The sequence below is a fragment of the Aotus nancymaae genome, unplaced genomic scaffold (genome assembly GCF_030222135.1).
Source record: "Aotus nancymaae isolate 86718 unplaced genomic scaffold, 86718_ANA_hifiasm-v0.15.2.pri h1tg000010l, whole genome shotgun sequence".
Taxonomy (NCBI): Eukaryota; Metazoa; Chordata; class Mammalia; order Primates; family Aotidae; genus Aotus; species Aotus nancymaae.
Window position 1 is genome coordinate 28,229,007 of NW_026988421.1, and position 17,278 is coordinate 28,246,284.

General features: G+C 50.2%; 1 protein-coding gene across 19 annotated transcripts in view; it reads right to left on the reverse strand.

Moving 5' to 3' along the window:
• Positions 1-5,768: 5,768 nt before the first annotated feature.
• Positions 5,769-17,278, reverse strand: part of GBF1 (golgi brefeldin A resistant guanine nucleotide exchange factor 1) — a 142,621-nt gene continuing 131,111 nt past the window's right edge. For 13 of the 19 annotated variants that reach the window (XM_064373944.1, XM_012439483.2, XM_064373947.1 and 10 more), the window contains 19 exons: positions 16,914-17,150; positions 16,541-16,634; positions 15,986-16,162; positions 15,613-15,677; positions 15,404-15,527; positions 15,137-15,208; positions 14,926-15,020; positions 14,573-14,726; positions 12,872-13,097; positions 12,393-12,553; positions 12,025-12,265; positions 11,687-11,892; positions 9,786-9,936; positions 9,569-9,699; positions 9,265-9,366; positions 8,892-9,005; positions 8,569-8,749; positions 7,701-7,832; positions 5,769-6,583 (listed from right to left, as the gene is read on the reverse strand). In XM_064373944.1, the coding sequence (XP_064230014.1) occupies positions 6,303-6,583; positions 7,701-7,832; positions 8,569-8,749; positions 8,892-9,005; positions 9,265-9,366; positions 9,569-9,699; positions 9,786-9,936; positions 11,687-11,892; positions 12,025-12,265; positions 12,393-12,553; positions 12,872-13,097; positions 14,573-14,726; positions 14,926-15,020; positions 15,137-15,208; positions 15,404-15,527; positions 15,613-15,677; positions 15,986-16,162; positions 16,541-16,634; positions 16,914-17,150 (2,944 nt within the window). In that variant the 3' untranslated portion in view covers positions 5,769-6,302. The remainder of the gene's footprint in view (positions 6,584-7,700; positions 7,833-8,568; positions 8,750-8,891; positions 9,006-9,264; positions 9,367-9,568; positions 9,700-9,785; positions 9,937-11,686; positions 11,893-12,024; positions 12,266-12,392; positions 12,554-12,871; positions 13,098-14,572; positions 14,727-14,925; positions 15,021-15,136; positions 15,209-15,403; positions 15,528-15,612; positions 15,678-15,985; positions 16,163-16,540; positions 16,635-16,913; positions 17,151-17,278) is intronic. The other 6 variants (XM_064373945.1, XM_012439485.2, XM_012439484.2 and 3 more) reach the window with 1 other exon arrangement.

Here is a 17,278-nt window from a genome sequence, read left to right on the forward strand (position 1 = left end):
TGCTCCCCAACCTGCTCCCAACACAGTGGCGTGATCTTGGCTCACCGCAACCTCCACCTCCTGGGTTCAAGAGATTTTTCTGCCTCATCCTCCTGAGTAGCTGGGACTACAGGTGCGTGCCACCACACCCAGCTATTTTGTTTTGTTTTGTATTTTTAGTAGAGATGGTGTTTGACCGTGTTAGCCAGGCTAGTCTTGATCTCCTCACCTCGTGATCCACGTGTCTCAGCCTCCCAAAGTGCTGGGATTACAGGCGTGAGCCACCACGCCCTGCCCACCTTTTGATTTCAAGTGATTCTCCTATCTTAGGCTCCCGGGTAGTGGGATTACAGGTGCCCACCACCATGCCCGGTTAATTTTTGTATTTTTAGTAGAGACAGGGTTTTTCACCATGTTGGCCAGGCTGGTCTTGAACTTCTGATCTCGTGATTCACCTTCCTCAGCCTCCCAAAGTGCTGGGATTACAGGTGTGAGCCACTGTGCTTGGCCTATTTTTTTTTTTTTTTTTTTTTGATACAGAGTCTCGCTCTGTTGTCCAGGCTGGAGTGCTGCAGTGTAATCTCGGCTCACTGCTACCTCTACCTCTACCTCAGTCTCCCGAATAGCTGAAATTACCAGCTCCCGCCACCATGCCTGGCTAATTTTGTATTTTCACTGGAGATGAGGTTTCACCATGTTGGCCAGGCTGGTCTCAAACTCTTGACCTCAGATGTGATCCACCCACCTTAGCCTCCCAAAGTGCTGGAATTGCAGGCGTGAGCCCCTGCGCCTGGCTGAATTTTTCCTTTTAAATTTGTTATATTTGAGAGACCTGTGAGTCATGCAGGTGAAGATACTGAGGCAAGTGCATCTGAGTCTGGAGTTGAGGAGGGCTTGGGCTGGACGTGGACATTTGGGAGTTGGGCATAAAGTCAGTGGAATGGATGGTATTTAACGCTGTGACAGTGGATGACATCAAGGATTTGAGGACTGAAGGATTGGGTGAACTCTAGGGCATTCTATGTTCCGAAGCTTTGGAGATGAGGAAGAGTCAACAAAGGAAATTGAAAAAGGCACGGCCAATAGGTGGAGGATAACCAGGAAAAACCAGTGTCTTAGAAGCAGAATGAAGCATATTTTAAGGTGGGGGTTATCAGCTCTGTACTTGAACTAGAGCTGCTTCTCAACGGGAGCCACTCAGCTTTGCTCATTCGCAGCCGCTTGTTGTCCAACCAGTGAGCCCTCAGCAAAGGTAAATGCTTGTGTCTCCAATAACCACAACTTTTGTTGTTCCTAGTATTTTTTTCTGTTCGGGGGTGGGGTAGGGAGGAATGCCCACTGTAGCTCATTCTATATTTTGTTCTTCCTCATACCATTATGTGTGCAGAAAATTCACTTTTTTTTTGGCTGTAGGCATGTGTTTCCAGTTTTTATAAACTCCTGCTAAACACAGAGCTCACTAGGTAATAACCTGTTTCCTCAAATGCCTAGCCTTTTACTTCACAAGAAGCTACAGAAAATGTGTTTAGCTTTGGAAGGTTTCTATACCACCACCGCTACCTTAAGTTTTTTTTTTTTTTTTTTAAACAGAGTCTCACACTGTCACCTAGGCTGGAGTGCACTGGCGCAATTTTGGCTCACTATAACCTCTGCCTCCTGGGTTCAAGCGATTCTCCTGCCTCAGCCTCCTGAATAGCTGGGATTACAGGTGCCCACCACCATGCCTGGCTAATTTTTATATTTTTAGTAGAGACAGGGTTTTGCCGTGTTGGCCAGGATGGTGTCAAACTCCTGACCTCAGGTGATCCGCTTGGCTCAGCCTCTGAAAGTGCTGGGATTACAGGTGTGAGCCACCGCACCTGGCCTCACCATCACTATTTCTGAATGGAAGAAGTGTCACAGCAAAGAAAGATTCCCAGCTTCCTAAATTCCATGACTTGGCCTCTGAGCCTTTAGCCTCATCTGTAAGAGGAGAAAATACTTCTAAAATGTTGTTTGAAGGTTGAGGTGGGAGGATCACTTAAGCCTGGGAGGTCAAGGCTGCAGTGAGCTGTGATTGTGCCACTACACTCCAGCCTGGGCAACAGGGGGAGACCCTGTCTCAAAACAGCTGGATGTGGTGGTTCACACCTGTAATCAATCCTAGCACTTTGGGAGGCCCAGGTGGGTGGGTTACTTGAGGCCAGGAGTTTGAGACCAGCCTGGCCAACATGGTGAAACTCCATCTCTACTAAAAATACAAAAACATGCCAGGCATGGTGGCTTACGCCTGTAATCCCAGCACTTTGGGAGGCCGAGGCAGATGGATTGCCTGAGGTCAGGAGTTCAAGACCAGCCTGGCCAACATGGTAAAACCCCATCTCTACTAAAAATACAAAAAATTAGCTGGGCATGGTGGTGGGTGCCTATAATTCCAGCTACTTGGGAGGCTGAGGCAGGAGGATCACTTGAACCCAGGAGGTGGAGGTTGCAGTGAGCTGAGATCACGCCATTGCACTTCAGTCTGGGCAACAAGAGTGAAACTCTTGTCTCAAAAAAACCAAAAAACTGCTATCCAGGATTTCTGCTGGGAGATGTCATTAAGACCAGCATTTCCCTCCAGACTATGCTATTACTTTCCCCCAAGGTTTGGTTACTTCCACATCACCAAGCCATTCTTCTTTGTTGGTCAGAATTAAGGCTTCCTTTGCTTTCTGAGAGGCAACATTGTCCACAACACAAATCATGCACATATCAACTGCTCTTTTAATTTTTTAAATATATTTTTGAAATCTTTTAAAACATAGAGATGAGGTTTCACTATGTTGCCTAGGCTGGTCTTGAACTCCTGGCCTCAAGTGATCCTCCCATCTCGGCCAAGTAAAAGATTACAGATGTGAGCCACCGCACCTAGCCTCAGCTACTCTTTTAATAACAGAATGCAATTTCCAGCAAATGTTTTTCTTTGCTACCCAGCAGGAAGAGGGCTAGTTTGCAATTGCTCCAGCTTTTTTTTTTTTTTTTGAGACACTCTTGCTCTGATGCCAGGCTGGAAGTGCAGTGGCACCATCATAGCTCACTGCAGCCTCAACCTCCTAGGCTCAAGCAATTCTCCTGCCTCAGCCTCCTGAGTAGCTAGGACCACAGGTGTATGGTCTTGAGCTCCTGGGCAAGCAATCCTCCTGTCTCAGGCTCCCAAAGTACCAGGATTACATGTGTGAGCCACCACATGCCACCCTCTCCCCATTCCTGCTTCTTTCCTTAATTTTTGAGACTGGTCTTATAATGGACATTAGAACTATCCTATTTCTTTATTCACAGGGTGGCCTTCAGACTTATTTGTAGCAGTCAACACTGTTTCTCCCAAAGAGAAACACATGGAAACTTCTACAGGCAGAGCTTGTGGGGCTCAGATAGGAAAAGATACACCATAGTTGAGGCCAAACGCCCCAGTGTCTAGCTGGCTATAGATCCAGGCTTTTCTGCATACACACAGACTTTTCTACCCCTCCTTATTTTCCCAGGGACCGGTTTCGTCAAGGCCTATGGTTGGTGTGCAAACTAGGCATGGCCTGAACTTGAGGAAGAAGAAAGGGAAGAGGGAGAAATTAGCCTAGGAGCTTCTGGTTTCATGAGTATTTTTCCACATCAAGCTGTTCCCACTTCTGCGGTGCCTTTTTCTACACTGAAGGAGGCGTTGCAGAGGTCCAGATGCCCAGCCATGTGGACGTGCTGAGCAAAGGGAAGCCCAGGTGCCAGAGGATCATACTGCCAGCTGGGATCAGTGCAGGCAGTGAGTGCCCTTAACTCTTGGTGATGGAGGCCAGCTGGAAGTTCAACAGGGCTGCACTGTTCCCTGTGCCCCAGGGGAGGGAAGGTACCACTGTGGAGGAGGAAGCCAAGATCATGCAGATGATTCACTTGGGAAAGCTTAATACCCAGAATTTTGCATCCCACCCTGAGAGGGAAAAACACATTCAAAGTGTTTCTATTTTTTCAATCAAAACCAATCAACAACGAAGACTTCTGTGACCAAATGTATGTGGGGGAAACCCCCACACACCAGGCAAGCAATCAGCTCTACAGTGGATGCCAGCTGGGTGGCCTCCAATTCAATTCCGATGCTATCTAATTGGAGCTAGTGCCAGGTCCCATAGGTTGAGGGCTCCTTTCCCGAGACTGTACTCTTCTTTAAAAAAAAAAATGCCTTAAAAAATAGAGATGGGGTCTGGCCATGTTGCCCAGGCTGGTCTTGAACTCCTGTACTCAAGGGATCCTTCTGCCTCGCCTCAATCACCATAGAAGTTCTGGGATTATAGGCATGTACCATGGTGCCCAGTCACTGCCTCCACTTCTGATGTCAATTTTAAGTCCTAAGTGGTTTTTCCTTTATTTCTTACTGACCAGCTATAAATCGGGCTTCACATGACCCCCTTCTTGGGTTTGGGTTCAATTAGTTTGCTAGAGCAGCTCACAGAACTCCAGGAAACACACCAGTTTACTACAGGAAATATTATAAAGGATACAAATAACCAGCCATGAAGACATACATAGGGCGGGGTCTGAAAGGGTCCAGAGTCCGAGAGCTGATGTCCCCATGGAGTTGTGGTGCGCCACCCACTGGGCACGAGGATGCACTTGTTGACCTTCCTGTAAGCCTCCATGTGTTCAGCTATCTCGAAGCTCTCCAAACCCTGCCCTTTTGGGTTCTTAGGGAAGCTTCATTACATAGGGATGGCTGATTAAACCATTGAACATTGGTGATCAACTTAACCTTCAGTCCCTCTTCCCTCCCTGGAGGTTGGGGGCTGCGGCTGAAAGTCCCAACCCTTTAATTCTGCCTTGGTGACCAGCCCCATCCAGAAGCTACATAGGGGCTGCCAGCTATCAATCACATACAAAAGGACATCACTTTGGAGATTTTTTTTTTTTTTTTTTGAGACAGTGTCTTGCTCTGTTACCAGGCTGAAGAGCAGTGGTGTGATCTAGGCTCACTGCAACCTCCACCGCACAGGTTCAAGTGATTCTCCCTCCTCAGCCTCCTGAGTAGCTGGGATTACAGGCATGCCCCACCACGCCCAGCTAATTTTTTGTATTTTTAGTAGAGATGGGGTTTCACCATGTTAGTTAGCCAGGATGGTCTCGATCTCCTGACCTCGTGATCCGCCCACCTCGGCCTCCCAAAGTGCTGGGATTATAGGCGTGAGCACCACCACACCTGGCTAATTTTTTTTTTGGTCTCGGATACTTAGGAGGCTGATATGAGAGGACTGCTTGAGCTCAAAAGTTCAAGACTGCAGTAAGCTATGACTGTGCCACTGCACTTCAGCTTGGGTGATAGAGGGGGGCTCAAGTGCAGTGACACAGTCATAGCTCACTGCAGCCTCGAGCTCTTGGGCTCATCTGAAACCCCAAGAGCTATTTTGTGCTCTTGGACGGCGAGATGTATCTGAGAGAAGAGGAGACTTCTGAGTAACTACAACTAAGCCCAGACTCCTCTTCCCTCTCACCCACACCAAGTTGTCTCATGTATCTCCCCTGGAATAGGGAAGATGACAACTGCCCAAGCCAATGCCCAAGCCCCTGGGCACACCTGTGATGACAAGGGTACACCTTGTGGCAGGGTAGGGTCAGCAGCAGTGAAGGAATCCTGACCCCAGGCCTAGCATCTGGTGGGGCGGGGGAGGCAGTGTTAGGTAGGCTCAGCCTCAAATTACCTCTGCTCACAGCAAGCCCAAGCCCTGAGCATCCAGATAACATGGTGCCCTGACCCACAAGCTCAAGAAGGAAACAGGAGGGAGAGGCAATGATGCTGGTACTAAGACATTTATTATATCATAAAAAGTCTATTGTTGTCCTGTTTTTCCATATGTACATGCTCCTGTGGGCAGTCCCCCACCTGTCTACCCTCCATGGTACCAGTCAACTCTCCAAACTGACCAACTACTTGGTAAAAGAGGAAGAACTGGAGGAGGTGGCCCAGGGCTAACGGGAGTGGGAACAAAGTGCAGAGTGGTTGGGCTTGGTTCTCAGTTCCTGACAGTGGGCAGGCACTGCAGGGCCGGCACATCAATGCCTCCTCAGAGTGCTGGGCTGAGGCAGAGGCTGCAGATGACAGCTAAGTGCACTCTCAGGCTGAACCTCCAGGAATGGAGCACAGAGGAGGAAAAAGGTCCCACAGCTGACTGGGGGGGTCTTAGCTGGGGCTATCAAAGTTCTCTTTTTCAGGTCCCCATCCAAGTGGCAGCGACAGCAGCTCTGACTTGACCTGAAGAGCCTGTGGCCCACAGGGTCCAAGGAAAGCCTGGTGGGAAGCACTGGTCCTGATCTCTGAGTGACCTGCCTTAGTTGACCTCAGAGGTGGGTATAGGATCTGTGGGGCGGGGTGTGGCCAGGAGGGGCACTGGTGAGGTGGCCTCGATGAGCGCAGGATTGAGGATGATGGGCAGAGTCATGGGTGGCACACCCACCTGCAATGGGGAGGCCAAGGGCTGCAGGATCAGAGGGGGCTGAGCCAGGGCTGGAGGCCCATCAGGGGTGGGGCTCAGCCTGCTGGGGCTTGAGGCCACAGGTGATCCTGGGGAGCTGCTGTTGGCGACTCGGGGGCCCTCAGGCTTCTCGAAGTCTGTAGAAAAGCAAGGTGGCTACAGTCAGATTCCCTTGTTGGCATAAGACAACTCACATTGCTCAGCTGGCTGCCTATAGAATCTCTGTTCCTCTACTTTCCTGTCAGCAACACGCCCCTACCCCACCAGGCTAAAAAGCTGGGAGTCTCCCCTCAGAACTCATTTCAGTGTTCGGCTACCTTTTTTGTTTGAGATGGAGTCTTGCTCTGTTGCCAGGTCGGAGTGCAGTGGCGCGATCTCGGCTCACTGGAACCTCCACCTCCCGGGTTCAAGTGATTCTCCTGCCTCAGCCTCCTGAGTAGCTAGGATTACAGGCGCACACTACCACACCCAGCTAATTTTTTTGTATTTTTAGTAGAGAGGGGTTTTACCATGTTGGCCAGGATGGTCTTGATCTCTTGACCCCCTGCCAGCCTCGGCCTCCCAAAGTGCTGGGATTACAGGCGTGAGCCACCGCGCCCGGCCCATGTTCAGCTACCTTATATCCACCTTCTAACCTCCTTTGCCAAGCTACTTTTTTTTTTTGAGATAGGGTCTTGCTCTGTTGCCCAGGCTGGAGTGCAGTGGCACAAACTCAGTTCACTGCAATCTCTGCCTCCTGGGTTCCAATCTCTGTCTCCCAAGTTCAAGTGATCCTCCCACCTCTGCCTCCCTAGTAGCTGGGATTACAGGTGTGCACCACCATGCCCAGCAAATTTTTGTATTTTTTGATAGAGACAGGGTTTCACCATGTAGGCCAGGATGGTCTCAAAACTCCTGACCTCAGGTGATCTGCCGGCCTCGGCCTCCCAAAGTGCTGGGATTACAGGTGTGAACCGCTGTGCCTGGATGCCAGGTTACTCTCTACTAGAATCTCTGAAAGGTAACCTCTGCAAATTCATTCCAAGTCCCTGACCCAGCCTTCTCCTAAGCCTGAAGATGGCAAGCAGCTAGCTCCTCACAGCTTATGGTCCTGCCATTTCCCTATGGGAAGAGTGGCAACAGGACTCTCTGGCGGCCTCACAGCCACCTCGGCTCACAGCCTCTGCTCAGCAGTATTCCCATGCCCCCTTGGGCCTCCTCTTAGGCCCCCTGCTTGCTACCCAGTGCCTGTCAGGCTAGTCCAGAGAGACTCACCACAGGCTCCCAGCTCAGATGGAGTCTCCTGGGGGGGAGGTGAATGGCCAGGTGTCCTGGTGTCACCAGCAGCAGAAGTCAGGTGGGCTGAGACCAGAGGCTTTTGTCCATGAGGCTCCATGGGGATGGGGTCTAGAGAGGGTAGAGAATCGAGATGGCACCTCTTAGTGCTTTCTTTCCAGCAGAGACCTAGCTACCCAACAGCTTTTCCACCCACCTGGGGCACAGATGATGAATTCAGCTTTGGGGACTTTCTTTTTGAGACAGAGTCTTGCTCTGTCACTCAGGCTGGATGGAGTACAGTGGTACCATCTCAGCTCACTACAACTTCTACCTCCTGGGTTCAAACGATTCTCCTGCCTCAGCCTCCTGAGTAGCTGGGATTACAGGTGCGTACCACCACACTTGGCCAATTGTTTTTGTATTTTTAGTAGAGGCAGGGTTTCACCATATTGGCCAGGCTGGTCTCAAACTCCTGACCTTGTGATCTGCCTGCCTCAGCCTCCCAAAGTGCTATTACTATAGGCGTGAGCCACTGTGCCTGGCCTTTTTTCTTTGAGACGGAGTCTCGCTCTGTCACCCAGGCTGGAGTGAAGTGGTGTGGTCTCAGCTCACTGCAACCTCTGCCTCCCGGGTTCAAGCAATTCTGCTGCCTCAGCCTCCTGTGTAGCTGGGACTACAAACCTTCACCACCACACCCGGCTAATTTTTGTATTTTTAGTAGAGATGGAGTTTCACCATGTTGGTCTTGAACTCCTGCCCTCCAGTGATCCACCTACCTCGGCCTCCCAAATGCTGGGATTACCGGTATGAGCCATTGTGCCCAGCTAGGGGATTCTTTTTGATAAAGCTGGGCTGAGCCCCCTACCCTGGATGACAGTCTGCTTGAAGAGTTCATCTCGTAGGTGAGGCAGAAAACAGTCAATGCGCTCCCAGGTGATCTCCCAGAGGGCTGAGGGGCCGCCTCCTCGCGCATCTGCACTGTGGAAAATCTCCGCTGTGTCCATCACCAGGAGCATGTTCTTCAGAGACTCAGGGATCGCCTCTGACTGCAGGTGGCAGTGGGGCCATGAGCATAGGAAAGAGGGCATGGGGGAGTATGGTGAAGGGAGGCAGCTACCAAGGGGGAAAGGGTAAGTCCTTCCAGCAGGTGGGACAGGAGGCAGGCAGTCGAGCTCAGGTAGAACATACCAGTAAGTCGCTGGAGCCTGCGTGCATGTACTTGTCCATGAAGTCCAAGATGGTGAGCCAGAGGGCCGCAAAGGTAGACAGCGACAACAGTGGAGACAGGTGCTGCAGGAAGACCTACAGCCCACCAGCCCCCTTCAGCCGAGGGGACTGTAGGAGCCCCTGGACCCCTCTCTGAGACTGGGTGGCTAAGCCTGTCCCATCTTGCATGAGAATCTTAAGAGATTAGGTCCAGAATCCTCTCAGGTCCCTAGGTCCTGCTTAGTGTACACAGCTGGGGGTCGTGAGCCCCTACACTGCATCTCTAGGTCCTGCCAGAAGCCCTGGCTTCCCTCCTTGGGAAAAGGCAGGTATGGGAGAGGGTGGTGAGCAGTACCTTAGAGAGCAGTGTGGAAGCCCTCATCCGGGTCTCCTCCATCCCGCCCACATCTGCAGGGCTGATGTTCTCCAAGAGCTTGGTAAGTAGAGGAAACAGCACCTGGTGGGGGTAATGTGCCATGTCTCCCTATCAGGGTCAGCTGGCAGCCTTGCCCCAAGAAGCCAGGAACTGGGTGGATGAGCATAGAGCAGAAGGGAAGGTATGATGCAGGCTGAGGACTCATATTAGGGGCTCTTCAGGCTGCCTGGCTTTTCTTTTCTTAGGGTTTGAACTTTAGCTTAAGACCAGTAGGAAGTCCTACCTTGTTAAAACAGGACTCCCATTCCAGGGCATCTAGCTTTTGTAGATCATGTACAAGTAGTGCTCGCTGCAGATAGGTCAGTGCCTGCATCCGGACCTGGCGCCGGGCATCGCAGCACAAGCAGGCAATACCTGAGAGCGAGAGCAGGGTCAGGATCCTTCAGGGCTCTTGATCCTGGTGCTCCCCAAACTCCCTACCTCTGCCCCTCCTGGTTTACCCTGCAGTAAAGGGCACCAGCAGCGGGCCCAGAGGGTGCGAGAATCAGCTTCGATCTTCTGGCCACCTGTCTCCAGGTGGCGTTGCTCCTCCGCCCATGAGCTGTAGATAGAGGCTGCCCGCGTGTGCAGGGTGTGCATCAGGTCTAGCAACTAGGATCACAGGAGGGGACAAGACGTGAGTGGGGTTAGGTCTGGTGGATCCCTTTCCCCCTCCCCACTCACTGTCCCTGAGTCCTCAAGGGGTCTCTAGCACCAATCATGCCATACCTCACCCCCTCATTACTCTTTCCCTTGACTTGACTTCCTGGTTGCTCCAGTCCTTGCAAAGGACTCTCCAAGTCAGGGATGACTGATGACAGAGAAAGCCTCAGGAGGTGTGTGGACTGAGTATTTCACAATCCTGACTTACAGTGAGAAAAATACTTTCAATTCTGTTTCACACCTGCTGACAGAGAAAGCCTCATGTTGTTAATTCAATTTTATTTTTTAAGGCAGGGTCTTTCTCTGTCACTCAGGCTGGAGTACAGTGGCACAATCATGGCTCACTGCAGCCTCAAACTCCTGGGATCAGGTGATCCTCCCACCTCAGCCTTGTCAGTAGCAGGAACTATAGGTGTGTGCTGCCATGCTCAGGTATTTTTTTGTATTTTTGTAGAGATGGGGTTTTGCCGTGTTGCCCAGGCTGATCTTGAACTTTTGGGCTCAAGTGATAGTCCTCCCAAAGTTTTGGGATTACAGATGTGATTATACCATGCCTGGCCCAATTTTTCTTTTCTTTTTTTTTTGAGACAGAGTCTTGCTCTGTTGCCAGGCTGGAATGCAGTGGTGCAATCTTGGCTCACTGCAACCTCCACCTCCTGGGTTCAAGCGATTCTCCTGCCTCAGCCTCCCAAGTGGCTTGGACTACAGGCGCACACCACCACGCCCGGTTAATTTTTGTATTTTAGTAGAAATGGGGTTTCACCATGTTGGCCATGATGGTCTCAATCTCCTGACCTTGTGGTTCCCCCGCCTCGGCCTCCCAAAGTGCTGGGATTACAGGTGAGAGCCACTGTACCTGGCCTTATTTTATTTTTTGAGACAGTCTTGCTCTGTGCAAGACTGGAGTACATGGCACCATCATGACTCACTGCCTCCTGGATCTCTCAGGCTCAAGAAATCCTCCCATCTACTCAGCTGCCCCAGTAGGTGGGACTACGATGTGTGCCACCATGCCCGGATAATTTCTGTATTTTTATTTTTGTAGAGACAGGGTCTCACTATTTTTCCCAGGCTGGCCTTGAACTCCTGGCCTTAAGTGATCCTCCCACCTTAGCCTCCCCAAATGCTGGAGTTACAGGTGTGAGCCACCATACCTGGCAATCTCATTTTTAAAACAAAATCTCAGGCTCAGAGGCTTTGATGGGCAGTAGTGTCTGGCCAGATTTAATACATTTTTACTTTCATCATTCTTCTATGGTTATTGTATTTAAGGCAATTGGTTCTCCATCAATTTAGTGATATAAAGTCTGCTCACAGAATTAATTTTATATGCCTTTGAACAGACACAGAGGAACTCTGGAAGGACAGACAAGAAACTGGTGACTGGCGACTGCCTCTAGTGAGGGGAACTCAGTGGCTGGGGACAGGAATGGATTGGAAACTTAATTTTATCAGTTTACCCTTTTGTATATTTTGAAGCTACTCAAAAAATAATAAGTAAACCTTAGTTTAAAAATAAATTTAAGCAAATAAAGATTTACAGGTGGTTTTGGGTAAGGGGAATATTGTAAAGGTGGTAGTCCAGGGCCTGGGCTGGCACACATGGGCCCTTCCCCGCAGCCCTGGCTTTCCCTGGCCACCCCCAGGCTCCTGGTATCAGGTGCAGGGGAGGAGAGGAAGTAAAGGGTGCCATACTTACGTCCTGACTGACCTGTAAAGACACCGAATGGTAGCTGGCAGGCACACCTTCGTCTTCATCATCATCACTCTGCCCGCCCCGAGAGGCATGTTGGCTGGAGGTTCGAGGCCGGCGAAGCATTGAGCCCTCTTTGGATTTCTTCTTGAAGCGGTTCCCTTTGCTGTCATATTTGTGACTCTTGCTACGTTTCTCCTGGGACTTGCATCCTGAGCAGAGCCAGACTCGGGTCACATTTCCGAGTCTATAGGCATAGATACCCTGCCTTTTCTCCCCTCTCTGCCTCTCCCCTGCATAACTGCATGGCTACTCCCCAGCTGCCCCCTAATCAGCTGACCCACCGCCATTCAGACTGGCCTCCACAAAGATCCGGAGAGTCTTGACGCAGAGCTCAAAGTTGTCAGGTGTGATGTGGGCAGCATCACGCACGATGAAGGACAGTGATTCCACACACTTAAGTAGAGACTTAGTGTCGTGTGGCCCCAAGTCCAGTCCCACTGTTAGGCTGTATTGATTGATCAGGGGTGAAGGGCCTGGACGGCTGGGCCCTGGCTTGGAGTTATCAAGGTCATCCTTCCCGACCTGTAAAGTACACAGAGGAGCTGGGGACCCAGGCTTAGCCCTTATGTGGATTTCCTTGCAGAAGACTAGGAATTCTTCCCACAGGTCAAAGGGGGAAGACTCAAGTGCTGCCCATATTGTCACTCACCATTAACCAACCACTGTTAACCACATCAGCATCTGTGGCTGATCGGTGTATCTTGCCAGGCCTGCCATGGTCAGTGTAGACCTCTGAGTCGGAAGTGTACCCACGATCCAGGCTCACATCATTTTGATGGTAGGATGGGAGCTCACTGTCTGACTGGGCCCCTACAGCAGGTAGGGAGAAGGGCAGAGTCAGGGTTTCTGTTTCTGGAAAAACAGAAGTCAGTAGTTTCTGTTTCTGGAAAAACAGTCCTCAAGAGAATAGCAAGCCTGACTTCATAGCCTTCTGCATTGCTTATTTGTGCTCATGCTATTTAACTTATGGGTACTGGCCAGACGGCATTAGAAGCTCTGGAAGCAGATGGCAGAAGCCAGGAGTGTTTAATCTGCTGAATGCAGTAACCTGTGTTTTGTTTTCCTATCCCAATTCCTGGAGCATAACTGTTTATCTGCCAGCCTGAGTCTCCCTGGGAAAGGGCTTACCAGCATCAGGTGCATCTCCCCTGGCTGTGGCCTGCAGAGCAGTGGGAGGCTTCACACCTGAGCCGATACACTCCAGCAGCGTGAAGAGGGTGGCCCAGTCATCACCTGAGTGGATGTTGGCTGCGTTGGTCTTCAGGAGTTCATGGAGCCCATATGCAACCTGGTGGCTGACTCGGGATAGCACACTGGGCTTCATCAGTAGCAAAATGCGCAGGGAAAGCAGTACCTGGAGTGGGGTCGGGGTAAGAAACAGGGAGTGGGCACACAGCTTCCTGTCTAGTTTTCTTCCCCACCAGTCTCCTTAGACCAGTGAAGAGAGTTTGGCTAGAACCCAATTTAGGACACTGCTTCTGGTCTTTTTTTTCAAATAGAAATATGTTATGTCATATTAATTTGAGACAGGGTCTTGCTCTGTTTCCCAGGCTAGAGCACAGTGGCACAATCACAGCTCAACGCAACCTAAAACTCCTGGCTCAAGTGATCCTCCTGCCTCAGTCTCTGAAGTAGCTAGGACTACAGGTGCATGTAACCACACCTGGCTAATTTTTTCTTTTTTGGAGAGATGGGGTCTCACTATGTTGCCCAGGCTGGTCTTGAACTCCCAGGCTCAAGTGATCTTCCTGTCTCGGCCTCCTGAAGTGCTGGGATTATAGGCATGAGCCACTGCACCTAGCCTCAAATAGAAATTTTTATTGAGAAAATTATAGGTTTATATGCAGTTGTAAATAAATAATTCAAAAAGGTCCTTTATAACTTTGCCCAGTTTATCCCAATAGTCACATTATACAAAACTATAGTGCAATATCGTAATCAAGATACTATCTGATCTTATTCAAATTTCCTGTTTTACTTGCATTTATGTGTGTATTAATTTCTATACAATTTTACTACCTGTGTAGATTTGTGTATCCACCACAAAACAACACACTGAACAGTTCCAACACAACAGTATTCCTCATGTTAGCTTTTTCTTTTTTTAGAGACAGGTTTTGTTCTGTCACACAGGCTAGAGTGCAGTGGTGTGATCATAGCTCACTGCAGCCTCAAACTCCTGGGCACAAGTGATCCTCCTGACTCAGCCTCCTGAGTAACTGGCACTACAGGCATGTGTCACCATGGCCAGCTCATGTTACCCTTTTATAACCACACCCACCTCTTCTTCCTGCCCCCATCCCTAACACTTAGCAATCTGTCTACAAATTCTTTTTTTTTTAAGACAGAGTCTCATCACACAGGCTGGAACACAGGTGGGATCTCGGCTCACTGCAACCTCTGTTTTTCCCGTGTTCAAGTGATTCTCCTGCCTCACCTGGGCCAGGTGCGGTGACTCACGCCTGTAATCTCAGCACTGTGGGAGGCTGAGGTGGGCGGATCATTTGAGGTCAGGAGTTCCAGACCAGCCTGGTCAACATGGTAAAACCCTGTCTCTACTAAAAATACAAAAATTAGCAGGGTATGGTGGTGCACCTGTAATCCTAGCCACTCCGGAGGCTGAGGCTGCAGAGCATAAGCTCCATGCCTGAGGCCATTCCAGGCTCACTCCCAATGCCACCTGTTAGATTGGACCAGCCCTGTGGTTAGTCACTGGGTTCATGCTATGGGGCACTAAATGCACTCTCTGTCTCAGGCCATATCCATAATTGACACTGTGGCCTTAATCCCTTATATACCTGGCCACTCTCCGAGATACATTCTGCTTACCTGACCACTGATCTCTTCTCTCCGGAGCAGCCGAATGGCCAGGCGTAGCAACCCCACCACTGCCCGCTCCACAAGGAAGCAGAAATCTTGTGCCTGAACACAGAGGTGGTATAGATGATCTCGAACAGTCTGCCACACACAGCCCACACGGTCCCTGTGTAGACATAAAGGAAGGAAGAGAGTCTCATCAAGAGAGGCCCCCTAGGCGTTTCAGGACTCATTGGTATTATACCTAAATAGAAGGATATGATGAGTAAGTTTCTCCCCTACTGCCTACGGTTCCCCAGAGCCCACTCAGCAAGGTGGCTTCCATCCCTTTGGTACAAGCCCAGCCCTCATCTGCCTTCTCTTACCTGTTCTCCAACACAATCCTTAGCAGCATCTCTAGGCAGAAAGCAGCATCTTCCTCATCATATGTCTCTTCATCTGGTGTCACTGAGACCAGAGCCTGAAGAGGAACAGCAGCAGGAAAGTAGGCATGGAAAAGAAGCGAACCACTGTCCCTGTCTCCCCTCCCAGACTCAGCCAGTTCTTCCATCTTTCTTTCCTTTTTTCATCCTGTACCTTCATGAGCTCCTGTAATGACTCCAGCTGGAGGAACTTGCTTTCTGTGATCATTTTTTCTGGGTCACATTGCTAGAGAGGGCACAAGAGAGAGGGGGGGGTCTTTGACAAGGGCTAAAGGGAACAGAACGTCCCTAAGAGCCAGGGAGAGAGGGCAGAGTCAGCCCTGGTTACAAATCCTGGAGGACTTTATTCTTCAGTTCACTGGGTAGCATTGTCTAATAGGAAGGTATCTAGGCTTTGTCACCAGGGGTGGATGGCAGTTACCTTTATACACTCTAAGGCCACTCTCTTGGCCTCTTGGTTTTCAGTGGATGGGCCCCGCACGCTAGACTGCTCAGGACCACTCAGTGTTAGCCAGCTCACAAAGCTCAGCACTGTTGACTCTCCTCTGTAGAAAAAGGGCACATGACCTGGTGAGCCCCAAAGTTCTGACTCTCCCTCCCCAAGCCCCTGAGCCTCTGGTCTGCTCTTACCGACTTGATGGTGTCTCTTCCCGCTGTAGAGAGATCTTGCCATTGGGATCCACAAAATCTTCTACCTGGAAAAGTAAGTCAAAATGATTTCTTTCCTTATGTCCTTTGCCTTTGTGCCCCTGCCTCCACCCACCAAAGTTCTCTTGATTTCCTCCTGAGGTACTCTGCCCCTACACTGTTGTGCCAATTGGTGACTGGCAATGGCATCTACCAGCCTTCTTTTACAGCTATTCCCCAAGATCTGTGTTCTTACATTTGAGGCATTCCTGGTGAGCTGTGGCCGGCATCAGGTCCAGTGTTACTCTCAACCATTTACTTCTACATACAGATAGCATACTATGTTGCAGCTCACTAGTCTCCTACTAAGAATTACCTCTACCATAGCCTTGGGCAGCAGTTGGGCTCGGAAGAGCTGCAGCATGGCCTCCATGATATTTTTCCAGCCCTCCCGCAGGATGTCACCATGACGATGGGCCAAATGGAACACTGTCTTGGCTGCAATATGGGCTTTAGGGTTGCTTCCAAATACACTGGGTAGGTTATCAATAGACTAGAAAAGAGGATGAGAAGAGACTTAAGGCTGAACTAATGTCTGGGAAGGAAAATCTCTTAGGTCTCTGCCTATCATGGTTCCCTCAGGGTCCTTTTGTTGGCTCTGCTTCAATCCCCCATAATACTGGTGGGAAGGGTTAACCTAGTTAAGGCCTTCCCCATTCCTGCATCTCCTTTCCCATCCCCATTACATGAAATAACACTAGTTTTATCCCAGGGTGTGCAAAACAGCAATGGCCTAAGCTCTGGTATATTTAAGTGGGGGCAGTGAGGGAAGATGCTGAGGGCAACCAGGTCTGCTGCTAAGGATAGATCCATGGCTAAAAGAGAGGTCCTCCTTTGGAGCTCCAAGTACGCAGTTCCTGCACCTGCTCACCTCACTGCTGAGAGCTGTGAATTTGCATAGAGAGATGATGAGATTGTCAAACACATCGCTGAGGCCATAGTGGGCGGAGATCATGGCGCATTTCCTGTAACGTTACCCCCATCCCAGAAACAGAGTCACTGGAAGGCCAAGCAGCCCTTCCAAGTCCCGTTTCATGGGGTTCCTCCCCAGTCAGTCCCAGGAAGAAACCTTTTAATCTTGTTTCTGTTTAAGACTGAGCTTACCCAAGCTTCAGCCTCCCTCCAAAAACTCAGGGTATCCCCATTCTAAGGAAAGTAAGAGTAGGAGTCAGAGAGGCATGGAGAAAACCATGTTAGCTCAGAGAGGTGGGGAGAGGGGAAGACCAAGGCCAAAGCTGGGCTACCTGAAGCCTGAGATAGCTTTCTGGATGATTGTCTCTTCAAGGCTTTTGTCAAAGACATAAGAGAGAGCAGCAATAGTGGGGCCCCAGGTCATGGTGAAGAGGTCAAGATCATAGCTGGCAGTAGGCACACGCAGGAATATGCCCTCGGGGGTGGCACCTCGGTGAAGCAGCACATTCCAAACATAGTTTTCCCGAACCAAGCCTGTCTGTTCCTCAGGCATTACAATCTCCTCATTCCTGTCAGGAGGTAAGGAAGGAGCAGTTGCACTGCTTTGAACCTGACTGGATCCAAATCAGGACTAGGAGTTCATCCATACTAGCACTCTCCACTGTGAGAGGGCAGCCATCAGAACTGCAGCTCAGTG